The 17,387-nt window shown below is 48.3% G+C and overlaps 1 protein-coding gene across 3 annotated transcripts in view; it reads right to left on the bottom strand.

Annotated features, from left to right (window-relative positions):
- Nucleotides 1–1,798: 1,798 nt before the first annotated feature.
- LOC106590401 (brefeldin A-inhibited guanine nucleotide-exchange protein 1) overlaps nucleotides 1,799–17,387 on the bottom strand; it is a 95,080-nt gene continuing 79,491 nt past the window's right edge. For all 3 annotated transcript variants that reach the window (XM_014181380.2, XM_014181382.2, XM_014181383.2), the window contains 2 exons: nucleotides 3,232–3,349; nucleotides 1,799–3,084 (listed from right to left, as the gene is read on the bottom strand). In XM_014181380.2, the coding sequence (XP_014036855.1) occupies nucleotides 2,872–3,084; nucleotides 3,232–3,349 (331 nt within the window). In that variant the 3' untranslated portion in view covers nucleotides 1,799–2,871. The remainder of the gene's footprint in view (nucleotides 3,085–3,231; nucleotides 3,350–17,387) is intronic.

The following is a 17,387-nucleotide window of genomic DNA, read 5'->3' as shown; positions in this document are numbered from 1 at the left end:
CTATCAGTTAAAAAGCCTCAGAACACATCAATTGAATATTTTAATCCTTCACGTTCTGTTGTGTCATCATTCAATTACAAATCTCATATAGGACAATCTGCAGGAGAGGTGGTCCAGTAAATAAATTATCACAAAAGTAAAAATCTCCAGTGTATTCAATAATGAGATCAGGGCCTAGATTCAATCAGATCAGCATTACCGGGCGATAGCAGACACCCGCATAGCAGATGTTTTGGCGGTGTCTGAGGTGGAACTGCGTCGGAGCCCTCAAATCGGTGAGCAGCTGCTCTTACGATCATTGCCACACCCGCCCCAATCTCGTTAGTTAACAATGAGAAAGTGTACGCTAAATAGAAATCATCAAACTAAATCATGAGGATTTCTATCAGCCTAATTGAGGTGTAGATTACATCTCACGTTCCAGTGTTCCAACTTGTAAACAAGGCTGATAGAGGATTTCTGTTAATGCGACTCCGTGCAGGCATTGGCAATGTCCGCTTTAGATATAATGCAGGAGTCACTTGTGGATTTGACAGCTCTAGTGCAGTTCCACCTCCGACACGTCAAAACAAGCGCTATGCGGGTGTCAGCTAAAGCGGATGTGATTGAATTGAGCCCCAAGTGCAGCAAAATCCTGTGAAAAAACTAAACAAAACACAGAAATCAAATCTAGTGTTATCAGATTATATTACAAAGCGGCTTTTCTGTACTTAGTTTTTTCATCCACGAGGTGATTGCCGCTAACGTTAGCCATCAGCGGTGCAGCCAGGAAAAGATCAGAATTATCATTGAGTAACAAATGTTACATTTCAAATCACTGAATATTCGTCAATTGCATTGCATGATGTAGGTGTAGCCATTTCATTCTCTAGAATCGCTTTTAAGGATACAGTAATATCAAGAAGCAAACCCGTTTTAAATATATTTTGACTGAGTGATAGTTATTCTGCAGTCATTAGAGAATCAGATCTTCATGTACAAGGCCAAGCCATTCTTCCATGATATGAGGGGCTTCGGGTATTAGTAGCCCATAGGATCTAGGATCAGTTTGACCTCCCGATATTATAACCTTAACCATGAGGGGGAATGCAACAACTGGCCTTAGATCAGTGTCTAGGGGCAACTTCAACCTACTATGATACACTACATGGCCAAAAGTATGTGGATTCGACTATTTCAGCCACAGCCGTTACTGACAGGTGTATAAAATCAAGCACACAGCCATGCAATCTCCATAGACAAACATTTGTAGTAGAATGGCCTTACTGAAGAGCTCAGTGACCTTCAACGTGGCACCGTCATAGGATGCCACCTTTCCAACAAGTCAGTTCATCAAATTTCTGCCCTGCTAGAGATGCCCCGGTCAACTGTAAGTGCTGTTATTGTGAAGTGGAAACGTCTAGAAGCAACAACGGATCAGCCGCGAAGTAGCAGGCCACACAAGTTCACAGAACGGGACCGCCGAGAATTGAAGCGCGTAGAGCTTAAAATCGTCTGTCCTCAGTTGCAACACTCACTACCAAGTTCCAAACAGCCTCTGGAAGCAACACTACCAAGTTCCAAACAGCCTCTGGAAGCAACACTACCAAGTTCCAAACAGCCTCTGGAAGCAACACTACCAAGTTCCAAACAGCCTCTGGAAGCAACACTACCAAGTTCCAAACAGCCTCTGGAAGCAACACTACCAAGTTCCAAACAGCCTCTGGAAGCAACACTACCAAGTTCCAAACTGCCTCTGGAAGCAACACTACCAAGTTCCAAACTGCCTCTGGAAGCAACACTACCAAGTTCCAAACTGCCTCTGGAAGCAACATCAGCACAAGAACTGTTCATCGGGAGCTTCATGAAATGGGTTTCCATGGCTGAGCAGCCATACACAAGTCTAAGATCATCATGAGCAATGCCAATTGTCGGCTGGAGTGGTGTAAAGCTCACCTCCATTGGACTCTGCAGCAGTGGAAACGCGTTCTCTGGAGTGATGAATCACACTTCACCATCTGGCAGTCCGAAGGACGAATCTGGGTTTGGCGGATGCCAGGAGGAGGCTACCTGTCCCAAAGCAGTGCCAACTGAAAAGTTTGGTGGAGGAGGAATAATGGTCTGAGGCTTTTTCATGGTTCAGGCTAGGCCCCTTAGTTCCAGTGAAGGAAAATCTTAACACTACAGCATACAATTACATTCTAGACGATTCTGTGGAAACAGTTTGGGGAAGGCCCTTTCCTGTTTCAGCATGACAATGCCCCTGTGCACAAAGTGAGGTCCATACAGAAATGGTTTGTCGAGATCATTGTGGAAGAACTTGACTGGCCTGCACAGAGCCCTGACTTCAACCCCATCAAACACCTTTGGGATGAATTGGAACGCTGACTGCGAGCCAGGCCTAATCGCCCAACATCAGCACCCAACCTCACCAATACTCTTGTGGCTGAATGGAAGCAAGTCTTCACAACAATGTTCCAACATCTAGTGGAAAGTCTTGCCAGAAGAGTGGAGGCTGTTATAGCAGCAAAGGGGGGACCAACTCCATATAAATGCCCATGATTTTGCAATGACATGTTCGACGAGTACTTGTCCACATACTTTTAGCCATGTAGTGTATATGGGAGTTGGCATTTTCTGTCACATGACCAGTCAGGTTCACAGTAGAGACACCTTGGAGTTTCCTGTATCGTTAGTTGGGGATTCTGGGTAACTGCCAAATCCAGAAGGGTGAAGTCTGGTCAGATGCACCCTTCATAGTACCCTGGGGGATGGGAGACCATAGTCCTAAAGGGTTGGTAGACAAACCCAAGGCAAGAGGGGAGGAGGACTTCCAGAACTCCAGGCTTCCCTAGTCAGAGGTCTCGCAGCCAGCCCGCTACAAGTGCAACATCACTGGGCTTCCTCTCCAGCCACCTCCCCCCTCTCCACCTCAACTTCCAGCTCTGGTTCTGGTTCTGCAGGTGGTTCAGGCAGCTGGGCGATCTGGAACACGATGCCGATGCGTAGGTAGAACTTCCGCAGCACGGCCCGCAGTTCTGGGATTAGATCAACCTGCATGATCTCACACAGCAGAGGATAGTACCTGGACGCATGGGCCTTGAACTGTGGAAAGAGAGAGAGACATAAAACATCTTCCTACAGATTCATCTCCACACAAAGACAGGGGCAGGTCTTCTTGAACATATCGCTGACAATGACTTGACCAAATCAGTGGCCTGTCTGAATGTTGTTAATGGTTGAGATCCTTACCCTGCCGTCACTGATCTTCAGGACCTTGGTGAGGAAGAGGAGCAGCAGGTTGGTCCAGGCTTCTCTGTGGCTCTCTGATGTTAGAGTCAGGAAGTAGGCTACTGCCTCACTGCACACACTAGAGGGAAAGATCTTGATAGACTCATTGACCTTATGAAAACTGTTCAGCGACACAGAATTAAGATGCGATTCACAAATTATTTAGCAGCAAGACTAAATTCACAGCCAACATGAAATGATTTGACTCCACACCAGCCACAGGGAGAGGAGCCGCTGTGACCTCTGACCTCTAACCCTCACCCTAGACCTTTCCTCAAACAGAACCTCCATCTCTCCTTCCCGTCCCCTCATCTCCTCCCTTCTTCACAGCCCCCTTACAATCCATGAGCTAATCACCTCCGAAATCTGCTTAGCCCTCGTAAGCACCTAGCCGGAATGTCGGCTGTCCTCTCTCCTCTACCATGCTACATTAGTGTGGTGTGTGTGCTGTCCTCTCTCCTCTACCATGCTATGCTATACTAGTGTGGTGTGTGTGCTGTCCTCTCTCCTCTACCATGCTATACTAGTGTGGTGTGTTTGCTGTCCTCTCTCCTCTACCATGCTATACTATACTAGTGTGGTGTGTGTGCTGTCCTCTCTCCTCTACCATGCTATACTAGTGTGGTGTGTGTGCTGTCCTCTCTCCTCTACCATGCTATACTATACTATACTAGTGTGGTGTGTGTGCTGTCCTCTCTCCTCTACCATGCTATACTAGTGTGGTGTGTGTGCTGTCCTCTCTCCTCTACCATGCTATACTATACTAGTGTGGTGTGTGTGCTGTCCTCTCTCCTCTACCATGCTATACTAGTGTGGTGTGTGTGTTGTCCTCTCTCCTCTACCATGCTATACTAGTGTGGTGTGTGTGCTGTCCTCTCTCCTCTACCATGCTATACTAGTGTGGTGTGTGTGCTGTCCTCTCTCCTCTACCATGCCATGCTATACTAGTGTGGTGTGTGTGCTGTCCTCTCTCCTCTACCATGCTATGCTATACTAGTGTGGTGTGTGTGCTGTCCTCTCTCCTCTACCATGCTATGCTATACTAGTGTGGTGTGTGTGCTGTCCTCTCTCCTCTACCATGCTATACTAGTGTGGTGTGTGTGCTGTCCTCTCTCCTCTACCATGCTATGCTATGCTATACTAGTGTGGTGTGTGTGCTGTCCTCTCTCCTCTACCATGCTATACTATACTAGTGTGGTGTGTGCTGTCCTCTCTCCTCTACCATGCTATACTAGTGTGGTGTGTGTGCTGTCCTCTCTCCTCTACCATGCCATGCTATACTAGTGTGGTTTGTGTGCTGTCCTCTCTCCTCTACCATGCTATGCTATGCTATACTAGTGTGGTGTGTGTGCTGTCCTCTCTCCTCTACCATGCTATGCTATGCTATACTAGTGTGGTGTGTGTGCTGTCCTCTCTCCTCTACCATGCTATACTAGTGTGGTGTGTGTGCTGTCCTCTCTCCTCTACCATGCTATACTAGTGTGGTGTGTGTGCTGTCCTCTCTCCTCTACCATGCTATACTAGTGTGGTGTGTGTGCTGTCCTCTCTCCTCTACTATGCTATACTAGTGTGGTGTGTGCTGTCCTCTCTCCTCTACCATGCTATACTAGTGTGGTGTGTGTGCTGTCCTCTCTCATCTACCATGCTATACTAGTGTGGTGTGTGTGCTGTCCTCTCTCCTCTACCATGCTATGCTATACTAGTGTGGTGTGTGTGCTGTCCTCTCTCCTCTACCATGCTATACTAGTGTGGTGTGTGTGCTGTCCTCTCTCCTCTACCATGCTATACTAGTGTGGTGTGTGTGCTGTCCTCTCTCCTCTACCATGCTATACTAGTGTGGTGTGTGTGCTGTCCTCTCTAATCTACCATGCTATACTAGTGTGGTGTGTGTGCTGTCCTCTCTCCTCTACCATGCTATACTATACTAGTGTGGTGTGTGTGCTGTCCTCTCTCCTCTACCATGCTATACTAGTGTGGTGTGTGTGCTGTCCTCTCTCCTCTACCATGCTATACTATACTAGTGTGGTGTGTGTGCTGTCTTCTCTCCTCTACCATGCCATGCTATACTAGTGTGGTGTGTGTGCTGTCCTCTCTCCTGTACTATGCTATACTAGTGTGGTGTGTGCTGTCCTCTCTCCTCTACCATGCTATACTAGTGTGGTGTGTGTGCTGTCCTCTCTCCTCTACCATGCCATGCTATACTAGTGTGGTGTGTGTGCTGTCCTCTCTCCTCTACCATGCTATACTAGTGTGGTGTGTGTGCTGTCTTCTCTCCTCTACCATGCCATGCTATACTAGTGTGGTGTGTGTGCTGTCCTCTCTCCTGTACTATGCTATACTATACTAGTGTGGTGTGTGTGCTGTCCTCTCTCCTCTACCATGCTATACTATACTAGTGTGGTGTGTGTGCTGTCTTCTCTCCTCTACCATACCATGCTATACTAGTGTGGTTTGTGTGCTGTCCTCTCTCCTCTACCATGCTATACTAGTGTGGTGTGTGTGCTGTCCTCTCTCCTCTACCATGCCATGCTATACTAGTGTGGTGTGTGTGCTGTCCTCTCTCCTCTACCATGCCATGCTATACTAGTGTGGTTTGTGTGCTGTCCTCTCTCCTCTACCATGCTATACTAGTGTGGTGTGTGTGCTGTCCTCTCTCCTCTACCATGCCATGCTATACTAGTGTGGTTTGTGTGCTGTCCTCTCTCCTCTACCATGCTATACTAGTGTGGTGTGTGTGCTGTCCTCTCTCCTCTACCATGCTATACTAGTGTGGTTTGTGTGCTGTCCTCTCTCCTCTACCATGCTATACTAGTGTGGTGTGTGTGCTGTCCTCTCTCCTCTACCATGCTATACTAGTGTGGTGTGTGTGCTGTCCTCTCTCCTCTACCATGCTATACTAGTGTGGTGTGTGTGCTGTCCTCTCTCCTCTACCATGCTATACTAGTGTGGTTTGTGTGCTGTCCTCTCTCCTCTACCATGCTATACTAGTGTGGTGTGTGTGCTGTCCTCTCTCCTCTACCATGCCATGCTATACTAGTGTGGTGTGTGTGCTGTCCTCTCTCCTCTACCATGCTATACTAGTGTGGTGTGTGTGCTGTCCTCTCTCCTCTACCATGCTATGCTATACTAGTGTGGTGTGTGTGCTGTCCTCCCTCCTCTACCATGCTATACTAGTGTGGTGTGTGTGCTGTCCTCTCTCCTCTACCATGCTATACTAGTGTGGTGTGTGTGCTGTCCTCTCTCCTCTACCATGCTATGCTATACTAGTGTGGTGTGTGTGCTGTCCTCTCTCCTCTACCATGCCATGCTATACTAGTGTGGTGTGTGTGCTGTCCTCTCTCCTCTACCATGCTATGCTATACTATACTAGTGTGGTGTGTGCTGTCCTCTCTCCTCTACCATGCTATACTATACTAGTGTGGTGTGTGTGCTGTCCTCTCTCCTCTACTATGCTATACTATACTAGTGTGGTGTGTGTGCTGTCCTCTCTCCTCTACCATGCCATGCTATACTAGTGTGGTGTGTGTGCTGTCCTCTCTCCTGTACTATGCTATACTATACTAGTGTGGTGTGTGTGCTGTCCTCTCTCCTCTACTATGCTATACTATACTAGTGTGGTGTGTGTGCTGTCCTCTCTCCTCTACCATGCTATACTAGTGTGGTGTGTGTGCTGTCTTCTCTCCTCTACCATGCTATACTAGTGTGGTGTGTGCTGTCCTCTCTCCTCTACCATGCTATACTAGTGTGGTTTGTGTGCTGTCCTCTCTCCTCTACCATGCTATACTAGTGTGGTGTGTGTGCTGTCCTCTCTCCTCTACCATGCTATGCTATACTAGTGTGGTTTGTGTGCTGTCCTCTCTCCTCTACCATGCTATGCTATACTAGTGTGGTGTGTGTGCTGTCCTCTCTCCTCTACCATGCCATGCTATACTAGTGTGGTTTGTGTGCTGTCCTCTCTCCTCTACCATGCTATACTAGTGTGGTTTGTGTGCTGTCCTCTCTCCTCTACCATGCTATACTAGTGTGGTGTGTGTGCTGTCCTCTCTCCTCTACCATGCCATGCTATACTAGTGTGGCTTGTGTGCTGTCCTCTCTCCTCTACCATGCTATACTAGTGTGGTGTGTGTGCTGTCCTCTCTCCTCTACCATGCCATGCTATACTAGTGTGGTGTGTGTGCTGTCCTCTCTCCTCTACCATGCTATACTAGTGTGGTGTGTGTGCTGTCCTCTCTCCTCTACCATGCTATACTAGTGTGGTGTGTGTGCTGTCCTCTCTCCTCTACCATGCTATACTAGTGTGGTGTGTGTGCTGTCCTCTCTCCTCTACCATGCCATGCTATACTAGTGTGGTTTGTGTGCTGTCCTCTCCCCTCTACCATGCTATACTAGTGTGGTTTGTGTGCTGTCCTCTCTCCTCTACCATGCTATACTAGTGTGGTGTGTGTGCTGTCCTCTCTCCTCTACCATGCTATACTAGTGTGGTGTGTGTGCTGTCCTCTCTCCTCTACCATGCTATGCTATACTAGTGTGGTTTGTGTGCTGTCCTCTCTCCTCTACCATGCTATGCTATACTAGTGTGGTGTGTGTGCTGTCCTCTCTCCTCTACCATGCTATGCTATACTAGTGTGGTGTGTGTGCTGTCCTCTCTCCTCTACCATGCCATGCTATACTAGTGTGGTTTGTGTGCTGTCCTCTCTCCTCTACCATGCTATACTATACTAGTGTGGTGTGTGTGCTGTCCTCTCTCCTCTACCATGCTATGCTATACTAGTGTGGTGTGTGTGCTGTCCTCTCTCCTCTACCATGCCATGCTATACTAGTGTGGTTTGTGTGCTGTCCTCTCTCCTCTACCATGCTATACTATACTAGTGTGGTGTGTGTGCTGTCCTCTCTCCTCTACCATGCTATGCTATACTAGTGTGGTGTGTGTGCTGTCCTCTCTCCTCTACCATGCTATGCTATACTAGTGTGGTTTGTGTGCTGTCCTCTCTCCTCTACCATGCTATACTAGTGTGGTGTGTGTGCTGTCCTCTCTCCTCTACCATGCTATACTATACTAGTGTGGTGTGTGTGCTGTCCTCTCTCCTCTACCATGTTATACTAGTGTGGTGTGTGTGCTGTCCTCTCTCCTCTACCATGCTATACTAGTGTGGTGTGTGTGCTGTCCTCTCTCCTCTACCATGCTATACTAGTGTGGTGTGTGTGCTGTCCTCTCTCCTCTACCATGCTATACTAGTGTGGTTTGTGTGCTGTCCTCTCTCCTCTACCATGCTATGCTATACTAGTGTGGTTTGTGTGCTGTCCTCTCTCCTCTACCATGCTATACTAGTGTGGTGTGTGTGCTGTCCTCTCTCCTCTACCATGCTATACTAGTGTGGTTTGTGTGCTGTCCTCTCTCCTCTACCATGCTATACTAGTGTGGTGTGTGTGCTGTCCTCTCTCCTCTACCATGCTATACTAGTGTGGTGTGTGTGCTGTCCTCTCTCCTCTACCATGCCATGCTATACTAGTGTGGTGTGTGTGCTGTCCTCTCTCCTCTACCATGCTATACTAGTGTGGTGTGTGTGCTGTCCTCTCTCCTCTACCATGCTATGCTATACTAGTGTGGTGTGTGTGCTGTCCTCTCTCCTCTACCATGCCATGCTATACTAGTGTGGTGTGTGTGCTGTCCTCTCTCCTCTACCATGCTATGCTATACTAGTGTGGTGTGTGTGCTGTCCTCTCTCCTCTACCATGCTATACTATACTAGTGTGGTGTGTGTGCTGTCCTCTCTCCTCTACCATGCTATACTAGTGTGGTGTGTGCTGTCCTCTCTCCTCTACCATGCTATACTAGTGTGTTGTGTGCTGTCCTCTCTCCTCTACCATGCTATACTAGTGTGGTGTGTGTGCTGTCCTCTCTCCTCTACCATGCTATACTAGTGTGGTGTGTGTGCTGTCCTCTCTCCTCTACCATGCCATGCTATACTATACTAGTGTGGTGTGTGTGCTGTCCTCTCTCCTCTACCATGCTATACTATACTATACTAGTGTGGTGTGTGTGCTGTCCTCTCTCCTCTACCATGCTATACTATACTATACTAGTGTGGTGTGTGTGCTGTCCTCTCTCCTCTACCATGCTATACTATACTAGTGTGGTGTGTGTGCTGTCCTCTCTCCTCTACCATGCTATACTAGTGTGGTGTGTGTGCTGTCCTCTCTCCTCTACCATGCTATACTATACTAGTGTGGTGTGTGTGCTGTCTTCTCTCCTCTACCATGCCATGCTATACTAGTGTGGTGTGTGTGCTGTCCTCTCTCCTCTACCATGCTATACTAGTGTGGTGTGTGTGCTGTCCTCTCTCCTCTACCATGCTATACTAGTGTGGTGTGTGTGCTGTCCTCTCTCCTGTACTATGCTATACTAGTGTGGTGTGTGCTGTCCTCTCTCCTCTACCATGCTATACTAGTGTGGTGTGTGTGCTGTCCTCTCTCCTCTACCATGCCATGCTATACTAGCGTGGTGTGTGTGCTGTCCTCTCTCCTCTACCATGCTATACTAGTGTGGTGTGTGTGCTGTCTTCTCTCCTCTACCATGCCATGCTATACTAGTGTGGTGTGTGTGCTGTCCTCTCTCCTGTACTATGCTATACTATACTAGTGTGGTGTGTGTGCTGTCCTCTCTCCTCTACCATGCTATACTATACTAGTGTGGTGTGTGTGCTGTCTTCTCTCCTCTACCATACCATGCTATACTAGTGTGGTGTGTGTGCTGTCCTCTCTCCTCTACCATGCCATGCTATACTAGTGTGGTTTGTGTGCTGTCCTCTCTCCTCTACCATGCTATACTAGTGTGGTGTGTGTGCTGTCCTCTCTCCTCTACCATGCCATGCTATACTAGTGTGGTTTGTGTGCTGTCCTCTCTCCTCTACCATGCTATACTAGTGTGGTGTGTGTGCTGTCCTCTCTCCTCTACCATGCTATACTAGTGTGGTGTGTGTGCTGTCCTCTCTCCTCTACCATGCTATGCTATACTAGTGTGGTGTGTGCTGTCCTCTCTCCTCTACCATGCTATACTAGTGTGGTTTGTGTGCTGTCCTCTCTCCTCTACCATGCTATACTATACTAGTGTGGTGTGTGTGCTGTCCTCTGTCCTCTACCATGCTATACTAGTGTGGTGTGTGTGCTGTCCTCTCTCCTCTACCATGCTATACTAGTGTGGTGTGTGTGCTGTCCTCTCTCCTCTACCATGCTATACTAGTGTGGTTTGTGTGCTGTCCTCTCTCCTCTACCATGCTATGCTATACTAGTGTGGTGTGTGTGCTGTCCTCTCTCCTCTACCATGCTATACTAGTGTGGTGTGTGTGCTGTCCTCTCTCCTCTACCATGCTATACTAGTGTGGTGTGTGTGCTGTCCTCTCTCCTCTACCATGCTATGCTATACTAGTGTGGTGTGTGTGCTGTCCTCTCTCCTCTACCATGCCATGCTATACTAGTGTGGTTTGTGTGCTGTCCTCTCTCCTCTACCATGCTATACTAGTGTGGTGTGTGTGCTGTCTTCTCTCCTCTACCATACTATGCTATACTAGTGTGGTGTGTGTGCTGTCCTCTCTCCTCTACCATGCCATGCTATACTAGTGTGGTTTGTGTGCTGTCCTCTCTCCTCTACCATGCCATGCTATACTATACTAGTGTGGTGTGTGTGCTGTCCTCTCTCCTCTACCATGCTATACTAGTGTGGTGTGTGTGCTGTCCTCTCTCCTCTACCATGCTATGCTATACTATACTAGTGTGGTGTGTGCTGTCCTCTCTCCTCTACCATGCTATACTATACTAGTGTGGTGTGTGTGCTGTCCTCTCTCCTCTACTATGCTATACTATACTAGTGTGGTGTGTGTGCTGTCCTCTCTCCTCTACTATGCTATACTATACTAGTGTGGTGTGTGTGCTGTCCTCTCTCCTCTACCATGCTATACTAGTGTGGTGTGTGTGCTGTCCTCTCTCCTCTACCATGCTATACTAGTGTGGTTTGTGTGCTGTCCTCTCTCCTCTACCATGCTATACTAGTGTGGTGTGTGTGCTGTCCTCTCTCCTCTACCATGCTATACTACTGTGGTGTGTGTGCTGTCCTCTCTCCTCTACCATGCTATGCTATACTAGTGTGGTGTGTGTGCTGTCCTCTCTCCTCTACCATGCCATGCTATACTAGTGTGGTGTGTGTGCTGTCCTCTCTCCTCTACCATGCTATGCTATACTATACTAGTGTGGTGTGTGCTGTCCTCTCTCCTCTACCATGCTATACTATACTAGTGTGGTGTGTGTGCTGTCCTCTCTCCTCTACTATGCTATACTATACTAGTGTGGTGTGTGTGCTGTCCTCTCTCCTCTACTATGCTATACTATACTAGTGTGGTGTGTGTGCTGTCCTCTCTCCTCTACCATGCTATACTAGTGTGGTGTGTGTGCTGTCCTCTCTCCTCTACTATGCTATACTAGTGTGGTGTGTGTGCTGTCCTCTCTCCTCTACTATACTATACTAGTGTGGTGTGTGTGCTGTCCTCTCTCCTCTACCATGCCATGCTATACTAGTGTGGTGTGTGTGCTGTCCTCTCTCCTCTACCATGCTATACTAGTGTGGTGTGTGTGCTGTCCTCTCTCCTCTACCATGCCATGCTATACTAGTGTGGTGTGTGTGCTGTCCTCCCTCCTCTACCATGCCATGCTATACTAGTGTGGTGTGTGCTGTCCTCTCTCCTCTACCATGCTATGCTATACTAGTGTGGTGTGTGTGCTGTCCTCTCTCCTCTACCATGCTATGCTATACTAGTGTGGTGTGTGTGCTGTCCTCCCTCCTCTACCATGCTATACTAGTGTGGTGTGTGTGCTGTCTTCTCTCCTCTACCATGCTATACTAGTGTGGTGTGTGTGCTGTCCTCTCTCCTCTACCATGCTATACTATACTAGTGTGGTGTGTGTGCTGTCCTCTCTCCTCTACCATTGTATACTAGTGTGGTGTGTGTGCTGTCCTCTCTCCTCTACCATGCTATGCTATACTAGTGTGGTGTGTGTGCTGTCCTCTCTCCTCTACCATACTATGCTATACTAGTGTGGTGTGTGTGCTGTCCTCTCTCCTCTACCATGCTATACTAGTGTGGTGTGTGTGCTGTCCTCTCTCCTCTACCATGCCATGCTATACTAGTGTGGTGTGTGTGCTGTCCTCTCTCCTCTACCATGCTATACTAGTGTGGTGTGTGTGCTGTCCTCTCTCCTCTACCATGCTATACTAGTGTGGTGTGTGTGCTGTCCTCTCTCCTCTACCATGCTATACTATACTAGTGTGGTGTGTGTGCTGTCCTCTCTCCTCTACCATGCTATACTAGTGTGGTGTGTGCTGTCCTCTCTCCTCTACCATGCTATACTAGTGTGGTGTGTGTGCTGTCCTCTCTCCTCTACCATGCTATACTAGTGTGGTGTGTGTGCTGTCCTCTCTCCTCTACCATGCTATACTAGTGTGTTGTGTGTGCTGTCCTCTCTCCTCTACTATACTATACTAGTGTGGTGTGTGTGCTGTCCTCTCTCCTCTACCATGCTATACTAGTGTGGTGTGTGTGCTGTCCTCTCTCCTCTACCATGCTATGCTATACTAGTGTGGTGTGTGTGCTGTCCTCTCTCCTCTACCATGCTATACTAGTGTGGTGTGTGTGTTGTCCTCTCTCCTCTACCATGCTATACTAGTGTGGTGTGTGTGCTGTCCTCCCTCCTCTACCATGCTATACTAGTGTGGTGTGTGTGCTGTCCTCTCTCCTCTACCATGCTATACTAGTGTGGTGTGTGTGCTGTCCTCTCTCCTCTACTATACTATACTAGTGTGGTGTGTGTGCTGTCCTCTCTCCTCTACCATGCTATACTAGTGTGGTGTGTGTGCTGTCCTCTCTCCTCTACCATGCTATACTAGTGTGGTGTGTGTGCTGTCCTCTCTCCTCTACCATGCTATACTATACTAGTGTGGTGTGTGTGCTGTCCTCTCTCCTCTACCATGCTATACTAGTGTGGTGTGTGTGCTGTCCTCCCTCCTCTACCATGCTATACTAGTGTGGTGTGTGTGCTGTCCTCTCTCCTCTACCATGCTATACTAGTGTGGTGTGTGTGCTGTCCTCTCTCCTCTACCATGGTATACTAGTGTGGTGTGTGTGCTGTCCTCTCTCCTCTACCATGCTATGCTATACTAGTGTGGTGTGTGCTGTCCTCTCTCCTCTACCATGCTATACTAGTGTGGTGTGTGTGCTGTCCTCTCTCCTCTACCATGCTATACTAGTGTGGTGTGTGTGCTGTCCTCCCTCCTCTACCATGCTATACTATACTAGTGTGGTGTGTGTGTTGTCCTCTCTCCTCTACCATGCTATACTATACTAGTGTGGTGTGTGCTGTCCTCTCTCCTCTACCATGCTATACTAGTGTGGTGTGTGTGCTGTCCTCTCTCCTCTACCATGCTATGCTATACTAGTGTGGTGTGTGTGCTGTCCTCTCTCCTCTACCATGCTATACTAGTGTGGTGTGTGTGCTGTCCTCCCTCCTCTACCATGCTATGCTATACTAGTGTGGTGTGTGTGCTGTCCTCTCTCCTCTACCATGCTATGCTATACTAGTGTGGTGTGTGTGCTGTCCTCTCTCCTCTACCATGCTATACTAGTGTGGTGTGTGTGTTGTCCTCTCTCCTCTACCATGCTATACTAGTGTGGTGTGTGTGCTGTCCTCTCTCCTCTACCATGCTATACTATACTATACTAGTGTGGTGTGTGTGTTGTCCTCTCTCCTCTACCATACTATACTAGTGTGGTGTGTGTGCTGTCCTCTCTCCTCTACCATGCTATACTAGTGTGGTGTGTGTGCTGTCCTCTCTCCTCTACCATGCTATACTAGTGTGGTGTGTGTGCTGTCCTCTCTCCTCTACCATGCTATACTAGTGTGGTGTGTGTGTTGTCCTCTCTCCTCTACCATACTATACTAGTGTGGTGTGTGTGCTGTCCTCTCTCCTCTACCATGCTATACTAGTGTGGTGTGTGTGCTGTCCTCTCTCCTCTACTATACTATACTAGTGTGGTGTGTGTGCTGTCCTCTCTCCTCTACCATGCCATGCTATACTAGTGTGGTGTGTGTGCTGTCCTCTCTCCTCTACCATGCTATACTAGTGTGGTGTGTGTGCTGTCCTCTCTCCTCTACCATGCCATGCTATACTAGTGTGGTGTGTGTGCTGTCCTCTCTCCTCTACCATGCTATACTAGTGTGGTGTGTGTGCTGTCCTCTCTCCTCTACCATGCCATGCTATACTAGTGTGGTGTGTGTGCTGTCCTCTCTCCTCTACTATACTATACTAGTGTGGTGTGTGTGCTGTCCTCTCTCCTCTACCATGCCATGCTATACTAGTGTGGTGTGTGTGCTGTCCTCTCTCCTCTACCATGCTATACTAGTGTGGTGTGTGTGCTGTCCTCTCTCCTCTACCATGCTATGCTATACTAGTGTGGTGTGTGTGCTGTCCTCTCTCCTCTACCATGCTATACTATACTAGTGTGGTGTGTGTGCTGTCCTCCCTCCTCTACCATGCTATACTAGTGTGGTGTGTGTGCTGTCTTCTCTCCTCTACCATGCTATACTAGTGTGGTGTGTGTGCTGTCCTCTCTCCTCTACCATGCTATACTATACTAGTGTGGTGTGTGTGCTGTCCTCTCTCCTCTACCATGCTATACTAGTGTGGTGTGTGTGCTGTCCTCTCTCCTTTACCATGCTATGCTATACTAGTGTGGTGTGTGTGCTGTCCTCTCTCCTCTACCATACTATGCTATACTAGTGTGGTGTGTGTGCTGTCCTCTCTCCTCTACCATGCTATACTAGTGTGGTGTGTGTGCTGTCCTCTCTCCTCTACCATGCCATGCTATACTAGTGTGGTGTGTGTGCTGTCCTCTCTCCTCTACCATGCTATACTAGTGTGGTGTGTGTGCTGTCCTCTCTCCTCTACCATGCTATACTAGTGTGGTGTGTGTGCTGTCCTCTCTCCTCTACCATGCTATACTATACTAGTGTGGTGTGTGTGCTGTCCTCTCTCCTCTACCATGCCATACTATACTAGTGTGGTGTGTGCTGTCCTCTCTCCTCTACCATGCTATACTAGTGTGGTGTGTGTGCTGTCCTCTCTCCTCTACCATGCTATACTAGTGTGGTGTGTGTGCTGTCCTCTCTCCTCTACCATGCTATACTAGTGTGTTGTGTGTGCTGTCCTCTCTCCTCTACTATACTATACTAGTGTGGTGTGTGTGCTGTCCTCTCTCCTCTACCATGCTATACTAGTGTGGTGTGTGTGCTGTCCTCTCTCCTCTACCATGCTATGCTATACTAGTGTGGTGTGTGTGCTGTCCTCCCTCCTCTACCATGCTATACTAGTGTGGTGTGTGTGCTGTCCTCTCTCCTCTACCATGCTATACTAGTGTGGTGTGTGTGCTGTCCTCTCTCCTCTACTATACTATACTAGTGTGGTGTGTGTGCTGTCCTCTCTCCTCTACCATGCTATACTAGTGTGGTGTGTGTGCTGTCCTCTCTCCTCTACCATGCTATACTAGTGTGGTGTGTGTGCTGTCCTCTCTCCTCTACCATGCTATGCTATACTAGTGTGGTGTGTGCTGTCCTCTCTCCTCTACCATGCTATACTAGTGTGGTGTGTGTGCTGTCCTCTCTCCTCTACCATGCTATACTAGTGTGGTGTGTGTGTTGTCCTCTCTCCTCTACCATGCTATACTATACTAGTGTGGTGTGTGCTGTCCTCTCTCCTCTACCATGCTATACTAGTGTGGTGTGTGTGCTGTCCTCTCTCCTCTACCATGCTATGCTATACTAGTGTGGTGTGTGTGCTGTCCTCTCTCCTCTACCATGCTATACTAGTGTGGTGTGTGTGCTGTCCTCTCTCCTCTACCATGCTATGCTATACTAGTGTGGTGTGTGTGCTGTCCTCTCTCCTCTACCATGCTATACTAGTGTGGTGTGTGTGCTGTCCTCTCTCCTCTACCATGCTATGCTATACTAGTGTGGTGTGTGTGCTGTCCTCTCTCCTCTACCATGCTATACTAGTGTGGTGTGTGTGCTGTCCTCTCTCCTCTACCATGCTATGCTATACTAGTGTGGTGTGTGTGCTGTCCTCTCTCCTCTACCATGCTATACTAGTGTGGTGTGTGTGTTGTCCTCTCTCCTCTACCATGCTATACTAGTGTGGTGTGTGTGCTGTCCTCTCTCCTCTACCATGCTATACTATACTATACTAGTGTGGTGTGTGTGTTGTCCTCTCTCCTCTACCATACTATACTAGTGTGGTGTGTGTGCTGTCCTCTCTCCTCTACCATGCTATACTAGTGTGGTGTGTGTGCTGTCCTCTCTCCTCTACCATGCTATACTAGTGTGGTGTGTGTGCTGTCCTCTCTCCTCTACCATGCTATACTAGTGTGGTGTGTGTGTTGTCCTCTCTCCTCTACCATACTATACTAGTGTGGTGTGTGTGCTGTCCTCTCTCCTCTACCATGCTATACTAGTGTGGTGTGTGTGCTGTCCTCTCTCCTCTACCATGCTATACTATACTAGTGTGGTGTGTGTGCTGTCTTCTCTCCTCTACCATGCCATGCTATACTAGTGTGGTGTGTGTGCTGTCCTCTCTCCTCTACCATGCTATACTAGTGTGGTGTGTGTGCTGTCCTCTCTCCTCTACCATGCTATACTAGTGTGGTGTGTGTGCTGTCCTCTCTCCTCTACCATGCTATACTATACTAGTGTGGTGTGTGTGCTGTCTTCTCTCCTCTACCATGCCATACTATACTAGTGTGGTGTGTGTGCTGTCCTCTCTCCTCTACCATGCTATACTAGTGTGGTGTGTGTGCTGTCCTCTCTCCTCTACCATGCTATACTAGTGTGGTGTGTGTGCGCGCGCATGTTTGTGATAGTCCAGTCCGTGAGCTCTCACTCTCCCTCTCTGTCTTACACATGAACAGACATATCAGACTGACAACCTAGGAGTTTCCTGCTAATACAGAGACTGTCTTCAATACAAAGATGAGACGATAGCTACTATGTGATACTGCAATAGAAAGACAAAGCGATGACAA

The sequence above is a fragment of the Salmo salar genome, chromosome ssa29 (assembly GCF_905237065.1).
Source record: "Salmo salar chromosome ssa29, Ssal_v3.1, whole genome shotgun sequence".
NCBI lineage: Eukaryota > Metazoa > Chordata > Actinopteri > Salmoniformes > Salmonidae > Salmo > Salmo salar.
This window is presented reverse-complemented; position numbering and strand designations above follow the sequence as displayed.